General features: G+C 43.9%; 1 protein-coding gene across 1 annotated transcript in view; it reads right to left on the bottom strand.

The window, feature by feature from the left end:
- The window catches only part of col11a2 (collagen, type XI, alpha 2), a 51,824-nt gene extending 31,797 nt beyond the window's left edge, over positions 1-20,027 (bottom strand). The window contains exons 1-6 of the mRNA XM_076105971.1: positions 19,910-20,027; positions 6,895-7,056; positions 5,403-5,613; positions 5,039-5,201; positions 3,979-4,101; positions 1,820-1,924 (exon numbers count right to left, since the gene is read on the bottom strand). Of these exons, the coding sequence (XP_075962086.1) occupies positions 1,820-1,924; positions 3,979-4,101; positions 5,039-5,201; positions 5,403-5,613; positions 6,895-7,056; positions 19,910-20,027 (882 nt within the window). The remainder of the gene's footprint in view (positions 1-1,819; positions 1,925-3,978; positions 4,102-5,038; positions 5,202-5,402; positions 5,614-6,894; positions 7,057-19,909) is intronic.
- Between the last annotated feature and the right edge of the window lie 1,242 nt (positions 20,028-21,269).

Below are 21,269 nucleotides of genomic sequence, written 5' to 3'. Positions count from 1 at the left end.
TGCTGAACACACACAAACACACACACAGTTTATAATGCACTGAGCAGTCCAACTACAGAGAAGGTTGCTGCTGTTTAGTCAAAAAAAAGAAGGAGCACGGATGCCAGGCGAGCATGCACGTTAGTCACATAAAAACACAAAATGAAAACAACAGTACACAATTAATTCTTACTTCTCATGCTGCTATAATAAAATTACATGCAAATTACCACTGTGAAGAAACAAACAAAAATGCAATCCAGGTAATATAGTGTGAAGGAAAAACAGGCCAACACCGTGAATATGAACTCCACAAATATGCAAAACAGAACACAACTGAAAGGAGACAGGCTGGCATACATGTGTATGTCATGTATGCCACACAAAGGCCAGCTGTACAACCATGAATACATATACCAAGACAAAAACATGTGCATAGATATCCCCATGTTGACTGGAAAATTGGCATGGAAACTGATGACCCAGAAGTACAAGCATGCGGTGACATCCTCGAAGACAATGAAGAAATCATGCAAGGAACAGCACAACACAGATTCATGCCCTGGTCAAATAGTATTGCAAATTATTCTTTTTTTTTTGTGATCAGCTGTGAAACAAATGGGTGGAGTTTATCATAAAAGACAATAGCCGTGTTTCCATTCAATCGCTAAGAAATTTTAAACAAACGTTTGAAATGCCGCCAAATAGAAATATGAATTAGGCGCGTTTCCATCCACTGGTTTGGAGCGAATAAACTTGTCTATGTTTAGTTTGGTCAGAAGTTGGTGCGATACTTCAAAATGTGCATAAAAATATGTGAACGGAGACACGACTAATGAGTGCCAGAAAATGTAAACAATCACAGGAAAGCATTTGAAAGTCAATTTAATTGTGCTGATGTGTGATTAGCAACAAATAAAACAAATTTACAAAGACTATTTGACCAAAATCAGCTTAAGAAAAGGCTACTCTGGCACATTCTCATACGTTACTTATGCTAAATTGTATTTGCATATGCTCAGTTTGTTATTATAGACAAAACACCCAATCATCATATTGCCCATTGGTTTGAAATGGTAATGTCAGCAGATCCACAAATTAAAATCAGACATGAGATAAAGTAACCTTTCTTAACAGAACAAAACAAAAAACAAATCATATGACTGACAGATGTAACCATGTTAGGTTTCTTGCTTTCCTCTTATTTTCAGAGTTGGTTTGCTTTGTGATTAAACTTTCATCTTTCTCCTTGTAGAGATTATTATGTGCTGAGGAACCTTTGTGACGCCCTGTCTCTAAACACGAGCGTGCGCTCCTTAAACAGGACATATGAAGAAGAAGACTGGAGAAGTGAGCCGAGAGGAGTGTGAGAAAAAGGTCTGCACGTGTGCGTAACAACACAGCTGCACCTACACCAACCCCAGTGCCCCCACTTGGCCACATCTGAACACACATACATACAGTATATGACAACATGTTAAATGATACGAGGACAAAAAAATCATAAGGAGCAACGGTAATCCTGTGTGACGGAGACGGTGGAAACGAGGTGTGAGAGCTCAATGTGGATTTAAGAAAAGTGAATAAAACAAAGGAGGTATGGAGTGATGAGGGATGAGAGAGACATGTGGAATGCTACAAGTGAAAATGAAGATTTTCAAACAAATGTTGCAGAAAATTTGTGATGCAAATTTAGTTGACACTCAAATACTCAGCAAACTAAACCTATATTATGATTCATGCCTCCATGATCGCTGTGGTACATCTCTCTCTCTCATGCTCCTTCCCTTCCACAAAACCCCGCTCGTGTCTTCCCTCTCTCGTGCTCCCTCTTTACCTGTTGACTGGGGGCCCCAGGTTGGGGAGAGGGGGATGCAGAGGAGGAGGGAACGCCTGTTGTTTCCTCATAATAATATTCATGGTCATCCTGCTCCTCATCAAAGTACTGAGAGAGATGGGGTAGGATTGAAAGATGGGAAGGATGGATGGGTTGGCAGAGGGGACATGAAAGCAGGGAGAGGAATGCACGAAGAGGCCGAGAGTGGATGTCCAAAGGGGAGGCGAGTAAGATGTGCAGAGGGGTAAATAAAGGTAAAGAGGAAAAAGGGTGAATGTGGGGTGAAGCAGCAAAAAATAGAAACACGGTGACAGACAGCGAGAGACATAATGAAAGGAGATAATAATAAAATGCTACGCTTTGATATTTTTTCCATTCATCAGAAGGAGTCTGTGCTGCTGGTTGAAAGATGTTGGTATTAAAAATACACAGACGACCTTGATGAGTGAAAAAAACAGCAAAGATAAAAAACAGAGCAATGGATGAAGCCAATGAATAAAACCACAATGATTTATATTCATTCAGAAAGCAGTCATTTCAACAGCATCACATGACAGGGTTTGGGACGCAAGGTGTTGGAGCTCTGTGCATTGACGGATACAATTACTGTATTGACTGATCCGCATGCAGCTTTGTGAATCAAAGATCATGTACTTTGGATGGTTGAATGCGGATGGAAATGGCTGGTGTCAGGGAACTGTCAGCTCCCAAATATCAGTATGTATTTGAGAGCAGAAGGGAGGCAAAGCTTCTAATGTATGTAATGTGCACAACCAGTCTCAGTAAGCAAAGAGGCTCCACCTTAAGCCATCTTCATGCCAAATGCTTGCATGTCTCAATTTAACCAGAAAACCAATCAGAATTTAGCTTCATTAGCAAGTTTCATGTTACTGAACAAGCTCTCTTTCTTTCAATCCATGGGGGAGAAAAAACGGGGAAAGACAGGTTGGCTTGTATCATCCTCTTCCCCCTTCCTCTCTGTGTTCCACTGCAGAAGAGCAGGAAACAAAGTGACAACTAAATACTGCTGAAACAGTTCATGCTTTCAATGTGAAATGATGGAAGTGTGCCCACTTTTGGAGGTGTAGTGATGGAAAGGCATGACAGAACAATGTCTGTGCTGTCCCTTTGGTTACCTCTGGGACACACAGACCGAGGAGGTGAGGAGGAAAGTGGATGGATACAAACTGTTGCTGATGATGGGGATGCGTGAGGAGGACAGAAAGGGCGAGCAGCACTTTGATGACATTATCAGATGACCCAAACTGAACCTGAGGACTTCTCTTTCTTTTTCAGGAGGACCGGTGCGTCTAGTGTGGCCTTTGTTTTTTTAACTGTAAGACCACATTTTCATGTAGTGAAGTTTTCCTAAAACAAATCATATTTTCACAATCAGATTTTCTTTTTTTGTCCTTGGAAAGATAAGATAAAACTGTATTTATCCTGAGGGATGTTTGCTGATGCATCAGTGATTAAATTAGTTGATTTCATAACTCCCTTATGAGAGGAAACCGGGTACATCGGGAGGAACTTAAAGCAAACACGGGAAGAACACGCAAACTCTGGGCAGCAGGAATTTACAGGTCCCTTTTTCCTACACAGTGACGCTGCTAACCACAGGGCCAGTTCACAGGATGAGAGAGGATTCTTCATTTAGGTTCCTAACTGAATGAACTGTCCCAGAAGTATCTATTAAGTGACAGTCATGATAAAAGCTGGATGAACTCTCTCAATTCTATCCATGTAAAAGGTGCTTCAGTCCATTTCTAAAGCCCTTCAGTGCAGGATACACACGACCATCGGAAAAAGGAAAACAAAGTCCACAGATTCTGTTTGGGCCTGCTTAATCGGAGCTACAGATGAGCCTGCAATTTTATGCTTGAGCTGTGTTAGCGTAGTGCTGACCGTCTGAGGTTATCGCTCTGTAATAGATGCTATTCAGTAATCTGAGAGCTATAGGATTTGTGTGAACTCATGACGCAGTAACCTTCAACGCGTGAGAGTGAAATGTAAAGGCTAGTTTCTGCACCCTGACGGGAGGTTGTCGAGATCATTTTTTCACTAAAAAGTTAATGGTTTGATACAAGTTTGATATGTGGTGGAGGACCAAATGTTGACTTGTATGTCTGTGGGTGAACTTTCGTTGTGGTTGGGTTACTCACGTATGTGTTGGGGTCCTGAGCCTGGGTCTTGGGCAGTGGGGAGTCACAGTCAGGGCTGTAGTGTTCACAGAAGTCGTAGGCAGCCTGGGAGTTGGAGGCGATCAGCAGTTGCTGGATGTCTCCCTATGGAAAATTAAAAAAAACAGATGAACAAAAACCTGTACAGCTATATCATGTGTTACTGGACTCAGTGGAAACGTGTTAAAGTCCAGATGAAATGAAAAATGCCTTTTTAACACTTTTAGATCACGGTCCCGGACTTATTGAACAGCATATGCTACAATTTTACAAAACAAAATCTATTTTCGAAAAAAACTCACTCATGTTTTATTCCTGTAAAACAAAATATGACGGGTGCTTACGTGAGTTTGTACCAACTAATTTCAACCACTAATTTCATGACACCCATCCATCAATCAATCTGCACATTTTAGCGAAAAGGGAGGTGTGTGTGTGGAGCCAGACCTCTGTTGCTGCTTTTTAGCGGTCCAATCAAATACAAAGGATTTGATTTAAATCCATCTTGTAACTGTATGCTGCTCAAATATTCCTTTTCACTGGGGAATACGTCAGAGTACAGAAGCTAAAGATGCTCTAACTTCTGAGGCGCTCTCCTCTCCACCTTACGCCAGAGCTCTGACTACAGGTCGAAGGCGGCAGCGGGGCTGGATCTGGGTCTGTCCACGGTGGACTGGTCTCTGCCGGAGGCCCCGCTCGAGTCTGAGCTAGAGGAGTTTCTGCTGAACCTGCATGATTTCATCTGATTTTGCCTGAATCTGACCCGCTGGCACGATGACACGCATTAGCTATATAGAAATAGACCATCTTCTCGCTGATTTTCTTGTTTACTTATGAAGGTCATATGAAGGTCATATAGAGACTGTTTCATAACCAGTTAAAAGTCCCTCACAGTAACTTTAATCATTAATGTGTTTTTAGCCTTAATTAATGCTTACCTTAATGACTAGAACTTGCTACGGTGTACTCACAGTCACCAGAGATCAGCCACCCAACCAACAGCCACATATCCCTCGCACATTATGCTTAAACAGGTCCTCACCTGGAAAACCTCCTCATCAAGCAGACGGGCTCCAAACACCGTGATGCCATTGGTGTCGACCTCTGCGTTGTTGCCGCGGGGCAGGGCGCGGGTCATCTTCTTCTTGCAGTCCAGCAGCAGAGTCACATTTTTCTTTGAAACAGAGATAGCGATGCGATGCCACCTAGAGACAGGGAGGAGGAACCGAAGGCGAATAAATGTGTACTGTGACGACAGGCCTGATTTATAGGGCATCAAACCAACCCTCGAATCACACATGCGTTCCAACCAACACTCACACATACTACTCCCAACCACTCACACCCACATGACCCCAAACGTGTCGTCTCAACCAGTCACAAACTGGTTGTTGCTGGTTACTGACTTGCCATCAGCCAGGTTGACGCCTCTGAACAGTGGGTAGTCCTCAGGGGCCGGCTTGCCGTTCTGGTCCTCGTACAGGAAAACAGGGGAGCGTCCCATTTCAATGCCCAGCTGCTGGATGCCCTGCTCGCTGTAGATGGAGAGGAGGAAGGCCTGGAGACCAGCTTGGGCCTTAACCAGAGCCATGATGGAGAAGTTCTCCGGGAATCGACCTGTTGATGAGCGACGGGAGGGATGGGAGGAGAGAGAGACAATGAAAAAGGGTTAGATCACAAAATGGGTCATTACAAGACTGGCCTTTGGGTATTTTAGGACAAGAAACAAAAATGAGGAGAAGGAGGCAGTAACTGATAAAAGAGCCAAAGAACAGCTGGACTGTAATTTGACTGAGGAAAAAGAAGGGAAGCAGGAGAGGGAGGTGAAAAGGGAGGAAAGAGAAGGCAAACAAAATGGGTTTTAAGCAGGACAGAGGAACACGTTGTGGCTAAGGAAGAAAGACAAGAATAGAGAAGCAGGATGAGAGATGGGTAAGAAAGTGCAAAAACAAACTTAAAGCTCAACGTGATTAAAGCAAGAGGCTCTGACGCAGGATCAAGTGATTCCAGAATGTCAGAGTTAGTCCCGTGTGGAGCTGGCAGAGAGGACGAGGACACGTAATAACAGGTGGGCAGCAGGAGAAGGAAGGCAGCTAAACCTCAGACAATGAGGTGAAAATCAGCTTTGACTTTTGAGGATTTCTTCACAACCACATAAGTGGCACTTTCTCTTTTTCGCTCCTTACTCCAGGGTGTCAGACAGTATTCTGACGTTAATTTGTTATGGCTCTCCCACACAGTTCCACTGCAACACATAATTATATTTTATATCCATGAGCAATCTAGCATGGGGCACCACAGCCTCACTAGACTCCAGAGAGCTCCGTTTAAAATACATCCAAACATAAAGAGCAACCTGTCATTATGAATGGAGCTTTCTTCACTCTGGAATTCACCGTAAACATGTTAAATATTAAGCCCATCCTACAGTGTGCGGTGGTACTGGAGTAACGTACGACGCAGGGACATTAATACGTCTGGAAATACATACATGCCCAACAAATGTTCTTATTTATATTAAGTAACTTTTGTGTTACGAATCAGGTTCTTGAACAAAATAAAACAGCGTCTATATTTAAAAACTGACACTGCCATGGAAGCATCAACATATGAAGAGAAAATAAAGGGCCCATCTAGTGAATCAGTTGCTTTACTGTAAAATAATTCTGTAAACCAAATATAATACAGAGGTTAGATTTAACATGAAAAGGATTGTAGTGTATAATGTCCTCTGTGGTTCTGCTTGGAGCTTCTTAAAGTTCTCAAACATGATGAACACGCAATCACAAATGGATAGACGCCGTTAAGACACCAGGATTGTGATGTATTTTTATAGTGATCGAGTGGCAGTCTCTCCAAACAGTCAAACGGCCTCCGCCCCGTCCGGTCGAAGCCTACCTGAGAAGAGCTGCTTGGTGGGGGCAGAGATCTGGGCCTTCTTGGTGATGCGGTAAGCGTGGTCGGGGCTGCCGGAGCGACGGGATGCGCAGAAGCCGGGGACTTTCTTCACGCCCTCGGGGAGAGAGGGGACCTGCAGAGCCCGCAACACATCCACTGGGTCTGAGGGAGAGAAGAAAATCGTCATTACATTTTTGGATTTAGAGGTATACATCTGTTCTACATTGATGATGAGCTAAACAGATATGACCAGTGTAGTATTAGATGAACCCCAAACCCACAAATGATCAATTACACTACAGAGGGCTTAAAGGGGATGTATCATGAAGTGCTTGTGCAGAGACATTTGGGTATCACATGTGATTCAACAAGCCGTTCAGATGTGGCGCCCCTTCCCCACGTCACATGCAAGATCATTAGAATACACCGGTACAAAGGTGCCTCATATTTTTCTCACAAGCCAATCAGAGCCGACTGGGATTTTTCGGGAGGGTGTCTCAAAGAGACAGGGGCTGGAAAGGAGCGTTTCAGTCTGAGGGTGAATACAGGTATTTTTAGACCAGGCTGGTCTAAAAGGCTGTATAGAAATCACTGTCAAGTTCAAGATTTTTTTTGTTTTAAAATTAACTCCTCTACAATGTTGCTGAATCAAAACTAGAGGACAGTTGTATCTGTCACTGCAGCCATTCTTAGCGGACCTAACTTGGCCCAGAGGATCAAACTAAGTGAACCTCGTAAGCAATCTTAGATGTTCTTCTACTAAATGCCTCACAGGAGCAGGTACAGACGATGTCCACAATGGCTCCCACTGTACATTCAGGCATAATGTAAGAAAGGAAGCACTGTGCAGGAGCAAATGGGCCAGAGTCCAGGACACATATGTGAACCACTGCAGGGCAGGTACAGTAGAGCTCAGTTTAAATGGGAGCGGAGACAGTTCCCTCTATTCTGCTCATTTATCAGGAAACAAGTGGCCGTTGATGTGATAGTGCTGAGTCAAATGAATGTTTGAGGATAGACAAGCATTTCACAGCTTCACATGACAGACAGACACGCACACACACACACACACACACACACACACACACACACACACACACACACACACACACACACACACACCAGGTATTCAGTATACATCCTAACATCACATACACACACACACACACACACACACACACACACACACACACACACACACACACACACACACACACACACATTGACTGTACCACCAGACTCACATCCTGTCTCCACTTTCACACGCTGAGGTCAACCAGTCTGTTTCTCCACCCTCAGTCTGAACGGGGGTTTACCTCGTCGGCTTCCTCACATTGCTCAAAGGCACTGCGTCAGTCTGCGTGTTTCACTTTGAAAAGCTCAGGAGTTCAGGGTTCGATTCCCTATATGACCACCGACAATAACTACAATAAATGCTGTAGTGTAAGACAAGTTTAAAAGCAACCACTTATGTCATAATGAATTCCCCTTCATGGGTTAAACAGCACGTATAAGTTAAAAGGTATCAATACTACAGATGGAGAAGGAAAAGCTAAGTCACAGTCACTGAAGGTTCAGCGCTCAGTGTTTTCTCTCTGTCCTCTAAAGACTTACAGTTTTGGAAACGTCCTGAATGAACTGACAATCTTAAACATAATTTGGTTAGTTTTTGCTCACGTGCACTAAAGCGCCCCGGCTGTGCTACCAAAGCACAGAGAAGCTCGGAAACAACAGAGGGAGAGTGACTTCTTCTCTGTTCAGGTTGACATCCCTCCACTCACTTTTTACACAGCAAATAGTTCTTTTCTGCTCTATTAATGTGCTTTGTGTCGTACAGACCGCACCAAATCAAATGTTATTATAAAGTCTACCTTAGACACAACATCTTCATGGGTCCCTATGGTTTTGAAGCGAGGCAGCTATAAAGTTGAACAGTGTTTCCTGAGCTCAGTTATTCTCCCTCACACTTGGCCCTCTGTGTCTGTGCTGCACCAGAGAGCAACACTCAGCCATTCACAGCCAATGAAGTTCATTTACAGCCAGCCCTGCTATGGCCCTTCTCATAATAAACTGATGGTGGCAGTGATGCATTGCTGGTGTAAAAACTACAGCTTTGATGGAAAGATAACAACCAAGCCCTCCCGCCATGCAGCCTGCAATAACTTCTGTTTTCATTTTTCATCCAACAGCCCCATTAATAAACTCTCATTTCCAGGCTCTTCAAAAAAAGCATCACATTTATGCAGAAATGATGACTTGGGCCACTTTTGCTAAATATATCACCTACTGGTACAGTAAGGAGCTGTAAAGGGCAGAGCCAGCGACGGATGCAGCTCATGCATCACTCTTATTCAACACCAGTGTGTCAGCAATACACCAGGAGGCACAGCTGTCCATCAGACACTAAATGAAGGCTCCTGCTCGCACATTAACGTCACACATAGAGCCCCAGTCAAAGACTCATACTACTTTATAATGTAACACTGCAATATAAAGCCTTAACAGCAGCCACTTGTGATGCTTCTAATGTGAAGTTTCCTTGTGTTTGTCCTAAAAACCACAGCGATCCCGTCCGTGGCTCTTGTGTTTAGGTGACACCCAGCGTCTCGGGTTTAATAGTTTCACAGGTGGTAATATTTATTCAGACAGAGCAAATGGTGCGTTAATATTGCCTCAGGGTGTCTAGACCACAGCCCATTACCGTCACTCTACACCAGAGACAGAGAGAGAGGAAGTGGAGGGGGGAGTAAGAGGAAGACTTGGGGTGACGAAGGGAAGGACGTATCAGCAATACATGAGAGGTATTGAGAGGTAAAAAGGAACAGAGATTAGTGAGTGAAAGTGGAAATGTGAGACAGGTCAAAACAGAAACGAAGACACATACAGAGAGGAGGACACAAACAGAGAGAGACAAATGAACATTGAGAGAAGTAGACGACAAATAATATATATATAGATATAAATATATATATATATATATATATATATATATATATATATATATATATAGCATAGTTCCTTATTGAAGATTCTCTACTTATTTCCAGAGCCAATAGAGTCAATGAAGTCAATGTTTTTTTAAATTGGGTTATTAATTAGATGCCTGAAATAAGGTCTGTAGTTAACACAAACTAAAGAGATTTTAATGCTCTGTTCGACTATACGTCATTAAATAGATTTTTGCACATAATTTTCTGCAACAATCTAAAAATCCCACTGGCTTTTTGTCGGGGGAACCAGTGTGATGATAACTTCCTGGTTGGCCTCCAAAAATCCATCATCCCTGCAGCACTCTACATTTTGACTGGACTCTAAGATTTGCATTAATATGTTCCAATATTCAAAGTGAACAGGAAGATTCATAAATAGACATGTTTCATAGTTTTTACAGACTTTGCGTGCAATGTCGAAACTTTTCCCTCCAACTTTTCAAGACTTTTGCAGGTCCGAACAGGAATGCTGGGAATGAGAAAGAGGTCGAGGGAGGAAAGGAGGGAGAGAGAGGTTCAGGCAGAGGTGGAGTGTGTGTGTGTGAGTGTGTGTGTGTGTGTGTGTGTGTGTGTGTTGGGGGGTCAGGCAGTGACAGTAGACAGTGTGGTTCTGTGATGGCAGGATACTGGATCAGATTGCAGCCCGAGCTCCCCCAGTACGCCCAGCACAATGTGCCGCTCTGTTCCCCCCGCTGCCTGCAGCTCACATCTGCAGCCGGGGCCCTTCCTGCCTGGAGGACCACAATCACGACAAAAACACACCCACAGAAATAACACGCGGGGGCCGCAGAGGTACACACTCACACACAGCTCGGGCAGAAAGAAAATAACGCACCAACACAGCTCATGAAGGGTGGCAAATATGAAACTAGACAAGGTAGAAAAACAGAAAGCCAGGAGGAACAAACTCTCTCTCTTTGCTTTCTTTCGTCCCCCCTCTTCCCTCCATCCCTCTTTCTTACCATAAGCGCTCGCAGATGGCTGCAGCCTTTTGATGTAAAGGCGGGCCAATCCCACTGCTGTCATTAAGACAGGAAACAGGGCTCCCTCGTTACAACCGGTGCTGTAGGTAAAGATTACAGTAGCCTGTACAGTTCCCCCTACTGACAGCTGGCTGCAGGGAAAAAGGCCACTTTCAGAACACATGAGACTGATCACAGAACATTAAAACCTTAACGACTAAAATTGAGTCTTAATTGAATCTGAAAAGGTTCTGACATTGGGGACAATCTTGCACAATCCCTGTGGTGTTTCCTTTCTGAACTTCTTCTAATTTCATTTGTTTGTTTTAACGGCTCAACTCAACTAAAGCTTTTAGAAGAAGTGCAGACATATCTACGTTTTAAATCTTGTTAGTATACTTTGAATGTTTTTTTATTTTTATAAAAGTCTGCAGTGCTCAAAAGCAGTGAAGCTGAATGATGTTACAATATATTGATGATGCTGTGCCTCATATCTCCAAAATACCAACATATCAGACATTTAGAAACACAGGATTGTTTTACCCACAGCATTTCTTAGGTAATCAGATTCAGATTCAAGTGTTTAATCCTTTCATTGAGGTAATATCTCCAAATCCCCTGAAGTAACGATATGCTGTTTGGTGTAGAATGGAGCCCTGTAATAGGTGAATACAGGTGCCTCGGGCTGAAACAAGGCTATCACTGTTACCCACTCTGTTCTACAGATCCACAACTGACCAAACACGCAGACCACCAGCTTATTACAACCTGATGGAAAACACATGTGATGCCCAGGTTGGCAGTCACACTGTAAGACGAGGCGTGCAGATGAAACAGCAGAGGTTTGCAGCAGTTTGAATTACTGTAGTTCTCCTCAGCCGCCACTAGATGGAGCTGAACAGATTCACTGTTAACAGAGAGTATCCAGTCTGTTGAGGGGCTGGAAGGAACCACACACACACACACACACACACACACACACACACACACACACACACACACACACACACACACACACACACACACACACACACACACACACACACACACACACACACACACACACACACACACACAGGAGTGACAGATAAACAATGCTAATGCTTACTGATCTACTGAAGACAATCTGTACACTCTGTCAGCCAACAGGGTGAACGACTTGACAAACAGAACATATACACACACACACACACACTTCTTCTGTCTGGACACAGATTAGACTCTGCATGCACACGACACATCGAGAGAATCTCTGGTCATAGGTTGCAGGGATTCAGCGTGCTGGGTTTCTCCTAAAGGCAACGTGAAACATGAAATGACCCCATGTTATTAAATATTAGGAATAAACACTATTTAGTGGACACCGTGGACAACTCAAAATCAAGCTCAAAATCATGAATAAAAAGTCGGTCCTTTATCACAGTGATTTAATGTTCGAGGTTGAAACCTGAGCAGGTTGCATGAGTCCTGGGTCACTGCAGACCTGTGTGAGGTGACAACTGAAAACCTTTATTTCCTCTCCTGGGCTCTCTGCCTATAGATGCTCTGTGTAATGATTTCTGCTTGTGTGTGTATGTGCATGTGTGTGCTTTCCTCTTTTGGTACAGCTGTGCCAAATACCAGACACACACTCCAGCTGACACGCTGACCCCTCACCTCTCCCCTTTGCACAACGGCCACATTGTTAGACACGCAGAGCAAGACGGACGTGCAATATTGACCACAGGTTAACAGGGTTTCACAAACTTTTCACTTTGAAAAAAAAGAAAGACAATCCATCGCGACCCAATTCTCAATAGGCCTTATCTGTGAATCATGAGTAGAGAGAATTTGTGTAATTTGACCATTTTTACTGCCATTTCTGTTTCACCCTGTATCAACCTAAATAGGTGAACCAGCCAGTTTGAAGAGATACACGTTTGATGAATCACAACTTTGTTTTATGCATGTGTTATTGAAAACATATATGCATGTTAATATTTATAAATGAGGCCAAATAAATGCATTCAGGCGGAGTTAACAGGCTATCTCACTCTTTTCATTTCCTCTGTTCAGTTAAACTAACACAATGTACGCCAGCTTTTCATATTAGATTCAATGTTACAAGTAGACTACAATTATCAGAACAATATGAACATCCAGGCTCCCTCATGTGGCTAGAAGGTGTACTGCAGATATAAATATGAAACAAAAGACTATGGAAGAATTTCTGCTAATTTATTTGGCGATTTATCTCTCGTGACTCCAGTGTTTGTGAATGACTGGATTAACACACACACACACACACACACACACACACACACACACACACTCTTCTGTCTCAATATTTGCGTCTCCTCTAATAATAAACCAAGATGGCAGGTTTTTCAGAGGCCTGAGATGAGAAGAAAATGAGCATAAGATATCCAGGAAGCATCATCCATTACAAAAAGTTAAATATAAAACCAAAGAAGGCGTAAAGTAAACTCCAGTCATCCACCCAGCTGACCAAGGCGGCTCAGCGCACGAGCTGCTGCAGGTAGTAATTTTCAACATGGTGCTCTGTAGTTACGATGTATTTATAAAGCCTTCTGTACACAGACAGAAAATCCATTATGAGTACCCATGCTGTAAAAAGGGGTGATTAGACTTTGCATTATTTATATGGTATAAAATGAGGGGTTGGTTTGTCAGTGTGGTGTTAATCATCATGTAGAAGGCACGCCATGTGCCAGTGTGTGGCTAGCTGCTCTGAGAGGGGAAAGAGCAGCACTGCATGTGTGTTATAGGAAAGGGGAGTGGGAGCTTATTACTGACGGTGAGGTGGTCCTGCATCACAGATGTCTCAATGAACTCCCCCAGTAACACCAGAGGCCTCAGCATGAAGGCGGGAAGGAGAGAACCTCGAGGAGTTCAGAGTTAAAGAACCAGAGATCAGAAGATCAAAAATCAATCTGAAAGTTGAGGTCAGTCATATAATTCAACCACGCAATTCAAACACAAACTGTGCGGCTACTTATCGAAACTAAAGAACTCAGGAAGGAGTTAATTATGAGACATAAGAGCGCTGCAGGAATGAGTCCTACAAACCCGGGGTTGCATTGAATGGGTTTTGGTTAGAGGGCTAAAATAAGGTCTGTTGTTAACACAAGCGTAAGAGATTTTAACGACATAAAACAGGTCAGTGAACACCCCTCTGGTGAATTTAGAAGCTTTTACGTGTCTTAATGAAGGCGGTTAACAAGAGGCTAAACGTCATCACTGGAACACTAGTCCTGCTTTATCTTAGCGGTGACATGAAGTCATGTGACTGTGGTGTAATTCTTAGATTGCATTCGTGTTTCAAAAGTCATAAAAGATTATCTCACTGAACAAAACATATCATTACATTTGTTTGCCTCAGAGCTTATTTTCTGCAGCGATCAAAAATCCAGTGGAAGAATCCCATTGGCTCCTTGTCGAGGGAGCCAGTGTGATGCTAACTTCCTGGTTGGTCAGAAATACATCATCCCTGCAGCGCTGTAATATCTGCCCTGACACAAAGTCTTACAGACTGAGTAAAAGAGACAAAGTGAAGCATGCCATGCAGGCGGTAGTGTTACTGATCACTGTATGAGCGGTGTTTGGGCCTTTGCATGCAACGTGCTTATGCACGGAAGGGGAAAACAATTCAGAAATACTGGCAAGTCCTTTTCAGTGTACAAACTGCTACTGTTTACTGGATAACATCTAACAACAGTCCCCACAGCAGGCAGCGATCTGGAACGCAGGTTGCAGAAGACTAAAAGTTAGCTGGATGTCTATGACGTGTTTCTACTGGACCTTTGGAGAGGACACAGAACTAGAGGGAAAGTGGAACAACATTCATCTCACAGTGAAACTAATGCATCTTCTGTCCAAACACCAAAGGGGAACCAAGAAGTCCAAACATTTTAGTATTTTACATGTTAATAGATAACGAGAATCAATCTGCATTCCAGGCCCAAACCTTTATCAAGTAGTCAAAGAACGCCTCTGTGACATATTTCATTTCTCTGCGAACATGATCACCAGTTCCTGTGCTTTTTATTTTCACACCTGCTTCCATCAGCACTAATAAGTACCTCCACTAATGAATCCCACAGTCCGTGTGGTTTATCCACCACTACAGTTACTGTGCTGCAGCCTTATGTGGTTTCTTCATTCCCTCCATCGGGGAGCTGCTGCCAGCACATGGCTAAAAAAGTCCTCTGCTGTCCCCCCTGTGCCATTATGTGGTCCGTGCCGGTCTGTGCCGGTCTGTGCCGGTCCGATGCTGCCAACGTGTGTCATGCTGGAGTCTCGTGTGGTTTCAGGGCTGGAGGCCACAGTCTTAGTTTGGACCCGAGGGTGGATCCTGACACCGCAAGACCTGCTGTACCAGCACCAGCAGACAGGCAGCGCTTCCCTGTGACCGACTGTCACAAATTAGAAGGCCGCCGTAGACCCATTGATGTGTCTGTGCTGATCGGTCAGACTTCCTGCTCAGCTCTGACTGCACTTCCTCACAAAGACAGTCTCCATACGACACTTTAAAGATAAAGCACTCCTTACACTAAACCAATACACAGAGCGACTCAAACTGTATTTAGGTTCCACTGATATTACATTTTACTACTGACTAGTATTGAGATTCTACAAACTGGTCCATCGAAAAAAAATGTAATTATAATCCTCTGAAAACTGGTCAGTGCTGATGCACAAATTTTACACATAATTTATAGACAATAAACTAAAACGTGCAAAAAAAAACCACTTTGGTCATTTGAGGAAGAGTGAAAAAGTCTTTACGTCAAGCAAATGTATAATATATTTCATAAAACCTCTTTAATAAGAGTGAACAGTGCTATCTGAACACTTCTATTTGGCCTCAGAGTCAGACTAGTGACAAAGACGAGAGTAACTTACACAAGCAACTCCTGTGGGCCAAGAAGAGCAGAGCAGGCCTGAGAAAGGCTATATATAGATCATTGGGGATTACTGCATTAGGCCTCTTCCAATATTCCCAGATAAGTTATGAAATTGCACAGACAGGTAAGTACTGTCCTGTGATGTCTTCTAAATGTGAAACCCTACTCAGTCTCCTAATATCTGATGGACTGAAGAGCCACACTTTTCCGCTCGTCCCGGTCAAACAACCATCTCAAACTATTTTCAAATGGGCCAACGCCGACGGTATTGATGTCTGGAAAAGAGATGTACATTAATATTACATGCAGGAGCACACAGCTGGTCTCCGCATCCTCCTACGCAACAGAATACCAGTGACTAGGAATAGACTCCTACAGGCAGCCTGTCATTATACAGTTGGCACACTCTCCTGCAGTCCTTGTACATCTTCTGCTAAAACAGAATGCCTTGGAGGAACGACGCCTAACCGTCCACTCGTCTCTCGTGTCTCTCGGCTTTGACTTCTGTTCGTTTTGATTTCACAACCACAGTCTGGGTCTCCTGCCATCTATCTGTGTTAGATGCTGCTGAGAGACTGAGAGCGATGGTGAGGGTGTCCGGCATGAACCAGACCTGAGCCTTTCAACACTCCTGATTACACAGGGAAGTGATGGATATGAAGAGGAAACTGATACTTAATAATCATCAGTAAACTGAGCCTAAAGCTGTCAGTCTTCACATACCCGGCTGTAAACTGGTGGAAATGAATAGCTGCTAACCTAAGACAAAAACAGGCCTGAGCAACTCCTTCCATTGTAAAACCATTGTTGTAAAATAGAATTTTTCTAGTTTTCCTACAAAAGTCCAGCAACACGTGTCAATATACACTCGTTAGATACATACAGTCTTTTCAATATAAATGTCCGTCTTCACAGGAAATCAACGTTGACTTCTCGTTTCACACGGGGACAAACGTCTGTCCTCTGGGTGAAAGAACGGATTTTGTTTGACCGACCCACGTCCCCTCACTCCCGGCCCGTGTGGGTTTTTGTGTTCTTTATACTTTTGCGTTCTTTATTACGTGCGTTACAAATAAATGATTTTGTGGCATATCTTCAAATTACAGCACATTCATTTCCGTATGTACGAACGCTGTACGAGTGCAGCCTGTATGGTTTGTGTATGTGTGCTTAGTAACTAGCGTGCACTGTGCGGGCCTGTCATAAGAACATGCACCGGGGCCTGATGTAAATACCTCACGCCACTGTCTGTGGATCACTGGAGCCACAGGGGCCCATGGGAAAATGATGACAAGGCGGCAGAGGAGAGAAATCAAACGGACAAGGTTAAAGCTGCCAGACTGGGTCACATGTGACCAACAGGCTGAAAACACCACGCAGCCACAGCAATGAGCTGTCATATGCCTGCTGCTCCACCGAGAGAGAGAGAGAGAGAGAGAGAGAGAGAGAGAGAGAGAGAGAGAGAGAGAGAGAGAGAGAGAGAGAGAGAGAGAGAGAGAGAGAGAAGGGTTAAGTTGTGTTTAGTTAAGGAACATCGATGTCAAGAAAATATTGCCCTCTGATTTTCTTCCTCCTTTGAACAACACTCAGCCTTTCCGTAGGCCTCCTGCTCTCTGGGTGCCGCCTCCTCCTCCTCCTCCTCCTCCTCCTCTCCCAGTCTTCATTCTCCCAGGGAAGAGAGAATACACATGAAGGATTCTGACCACTCTCTTCTCTAAATCGGTCTTTCACTGCTTGGGTGGGGCGCTGTTATAGTAAGTCTACACTAACATCTGCGCGGCTGCACCACGCTGCCCGCACAGGAACGCGCATACAGAATGCATGCGCGCACGCAATGGTCCGCCAGCGCGTCTGGCCGGCGTGCGTATATGATCCATTGTGCGCGCAGGGACGTTATTTACGCAATCAACAAAGGAAACAATCAGGTTTTTATTAGCGTCACTTTACATTATCACATTACATTGTTTTTATCATATAAACCTCCGCGGGCACATCGCCTCTAATGTATCCTTTAAGATGATAAATACAACCTGCACGAGGTGTTGCACACAGAGGCACTTTCACATACATGTGGCATACATTTCCACACCGGGGGGGGGGGGGGGGACATCCATAGTTTACGGACGCATATACACAAACAGAACTGTACAAAGCGCACATAGACACGGAGACACTGGACGCTTTCACTCCCGCGCCGCTGAGACCGAGGTGCTGCGCCGCATAATAACCTATTCATAGAAGGCAAAAAATGTCTCAGTCTTCCGCCTCCAAAATACACACGGGAGACGACGGGAAGGTGCAATTGCCTCTCGCAATCTGAAATTGGAAACGGGGCCAAAGAATACACTGGAGGAGGGCAATTTATGTCACAAAAGCCCCCTTGGTCCGTAAGCTGTCCCTGCCACGAGCTCCGCAAACGAGGAATAAAGAGTCCACTGACACTCCTAAAGCAACTTTATTCCTGTGTGTAAACTAAACCTGCCTTCGTTTTGTACATTATCATAAAACCATAGTTAGAAAAAAACATTTTCCAACCAGCTTCAGATCCAGTCGAACAAAAATCCTAAATTCATCATTTAAAAAGGTTAATTAAAACCTCACAAATCATATTTAACAGTCGTGTTGCTGCACTTACAAAAAAAACACCTTTATGGATTTATCTTTAATTTGATTTATTTCCATGGCGCATTACGCATTAAATCAGATCTGAGCTGTTCAGGTGAATCAATGGATCCTCTGTGTTAAAAATAAGTCGAGACTACTAGCGGTGCGCCAGGGAACTGCAGCGCATACAGATCATTCCTTTTAGGCGGACTCTGTACCTGTGGATGGTGAGGGGAGAGGATCGTACGACCGTAAAGTAAAGTAATCACTTCCGACTGTTCGCAAACAAACCATTCTTCTCAATATCAATGTACTAATCTTTTCTATCGCTATTAAAAATAATACAAACATTAGAGTGTTATTCTAAAAGGTGAAAAAACGCAAAATCAACTTTCATGGCTTATTGTCACATCCTTCAAACTCAGAGATCCCTCCTCCGTGGACGAGCAGAGGCAGTGATGGATGGACTGGTGCACAGGCTGAACTGGTAAACACACAGCCAACCTGCACGGTCCCTGCTGGCAGCCCAGTTTACCCACAGGACGACGTTCAGTTGCAACACAGAACAAAAAAAATAGTTCACGTTTGACAAACGGGATGTTTAGTCGATTAAAAGCGACTGAAGCAGCTGTTTGCACCGTCCTACCCACGGGCCCCTGCGGGTGGGAGGGGGCCACAGAAGTGCGCACCATCAGCAGGATTCTTGGAAGTGAAATTAAGTTTATAGAAAGATAAACTGGAAAAGTCGACATCGGACAAATTGTTCAGAATGAGAAACAAACACGTGCCTGCCTGTCAGCAGGCTGCGCGCGCGCACAGACAGATACACAGCTGAGGGAACGAGGTCCAAAAAAGCGGCAACAAACTTTTATTCAAAACATAATACCACGTTATATGTCATATGTTTTTCTGCAGCAACAATACATAATAATATGACTTCATAACGTATTTACTCTGTCGCTATTGGTTGTGACATCCATCATCGGACAGGGTGTGTGAAGGCTGGCCAGATTCCAGCTGCCCGATAAGAAAAATAACTTTATCAAAACATACAGAAATAATCTGACAAACGGATGTTGGTATCATTATTTTGGTCGTTTGTTTGAATGGGATGGACCTTATTAATTAAGAGACGCAGCGCTGAAAAGATTATAGGTTCATTTCGGATACTTCGATTTCCCTGTCAATGTCCATATGCCGGGACCATGGTCACATAAGGCCTTTAGGAAACGCAAGTCGGCCTGGGATGCTTTTGGAATTTGACTGAAATTAAACATGTAGGCCTACACTTCTAAATATACAAGTATCAACGCAAAACAACGCAAAAGATGTACATATTTGAATATTGTGATGCAATGATTGGCCACATTTCTCTGGGAAAATGAAAATAAGCATGTCAGGTGCGTAAGTGTCTGATAATGGATGAGTTTTTACGCACGGTAAATCCAGACAGACAGCGAAAGATGAAGACGTTTCAAAATGAGAAAAAAGACCCAAAGTTGGCCAAACGCACAATAAACATCCCAAGTGGAAATAAAAGAGGCCGTCTTACCTGCCCGAACCACGGTCGTTTGGCACGCGATGAGCGCCACGGTTACCAAGGCGAAGGATGAGAAGTCCATGCGCCATGGTCTCCGTTTCTTGCGGAAGGGACAGTCTCCAGTATCCATAGTGTTGCAGTAGTTCGCCGGCCTGGTTGAGCTGTAAATGTAGGCTATAGTGGAAGTTATCCTCTCGCAGAAAGCCAGCCGACGACAGGGACCCGACTGAAGCTTCTGCGAGGCAACAGACAAAAAAAAGGCACGCCTCTGGATACGTCTCTACCTCTCTCCCGGAGACTTTCCTAGATGGGTTACCTATGTCTGTCTGTCTTAATGCATAAAACCTAAACACTAAAGGGGGTTTCGGGGTGAATAAATATATTTTATTTTAACGTTTAACCCCTTAGTGCTAAAGCCCCATTGACTCAGACCGGGTACGAGTACCCAAAGTGGAGAGAGCAGCAGAGAGAGACCTGGAATCACGCTCTCTCTCTCTTTCCCTCTTCCCTTCTTTACTTACACACTTACTCCCACGGAGAGTGAGAGAGTGTGTGTATGTGTGTGTGTGTGGAGAGAGAGGGAGGGAAATAGAGAGAGAGAGTGAATGGCAAAAGAGGGAGACGGAGGGCGTGCGTAATTGCGCCCTCAGTCCTCAACATCTGAGTATGAGCTGACTGTTTTAATGATACATAGACCTTTACAAATATGTCACCACACACACAACAATTGAGTCTTTCTTTTCCACTGAGAGTGAGTGAGTGGTCAGTGAAGCCTGTTTTCTGTCTGATTCTCTTTAAACAATGCGAGAAGGGCGGTCGGAGAAATGTTCTTTACCTTTTCTACTTCTACACGTTCTTGTCTTGGATTCTGTGTCAATGAAAGGACTGCCTTTGTAAACCACGAGGAACCGTTCAGGTAAACGGTAGATAAAGACAGCAGGACTCACCGCGCTGTGCCAGGGCAGAAGAGTGAGAGCTCGGCCAGCCAATCGGGCTTCTGTCCGCGCAATTTACCACGCCCCTTTCACACAATCCGAGGAGCTCTCCTCTCGTTCTGATTGGCCAGCCCCACGTGCCCTTGTTTTGTAGCAGCAGCTCAGGTGCGCCGAGAGAGAGAGAGAGAGAGAGAGAGAGAGAGAGAGAGAGAGAGAGAGAGAGAGAGAGAATTGTATGTTAAAATATGCAAATAAGGCAATATCTTATTAAATACATTTCCTGACCAGAAATGTGAACATTGGATAAACCCAGGTTCAAACTTCTTGATTCATTTTGTCGACATATTAGAAACAAAGTTTTTACATCTCTTTGTATCACTCCATAAATCAGAAATTATTGTCAACAGCAATTTTCATCATGTTTCTAGGAATAAAAT

This window comes from Anarhichas minor, unplaced genomic scaffold (genome assembly GCF_050575085.1).
Source record: "Anarhichas minor isolate MPS153535 unplaced genomic scaffold, ASM5057508v1 ptg000033l, whole genome shotgun sequence".
Taxonomy (NCBI): Eukaryota; Metazoa; Chordata; class Actinopteri; order Perciformes; family Anarhichadidae; genus Anarhichas; species Anarhichas minor.
This window is presented reverse-complemented; position numbering and strand designations above follow the sequence as displayed.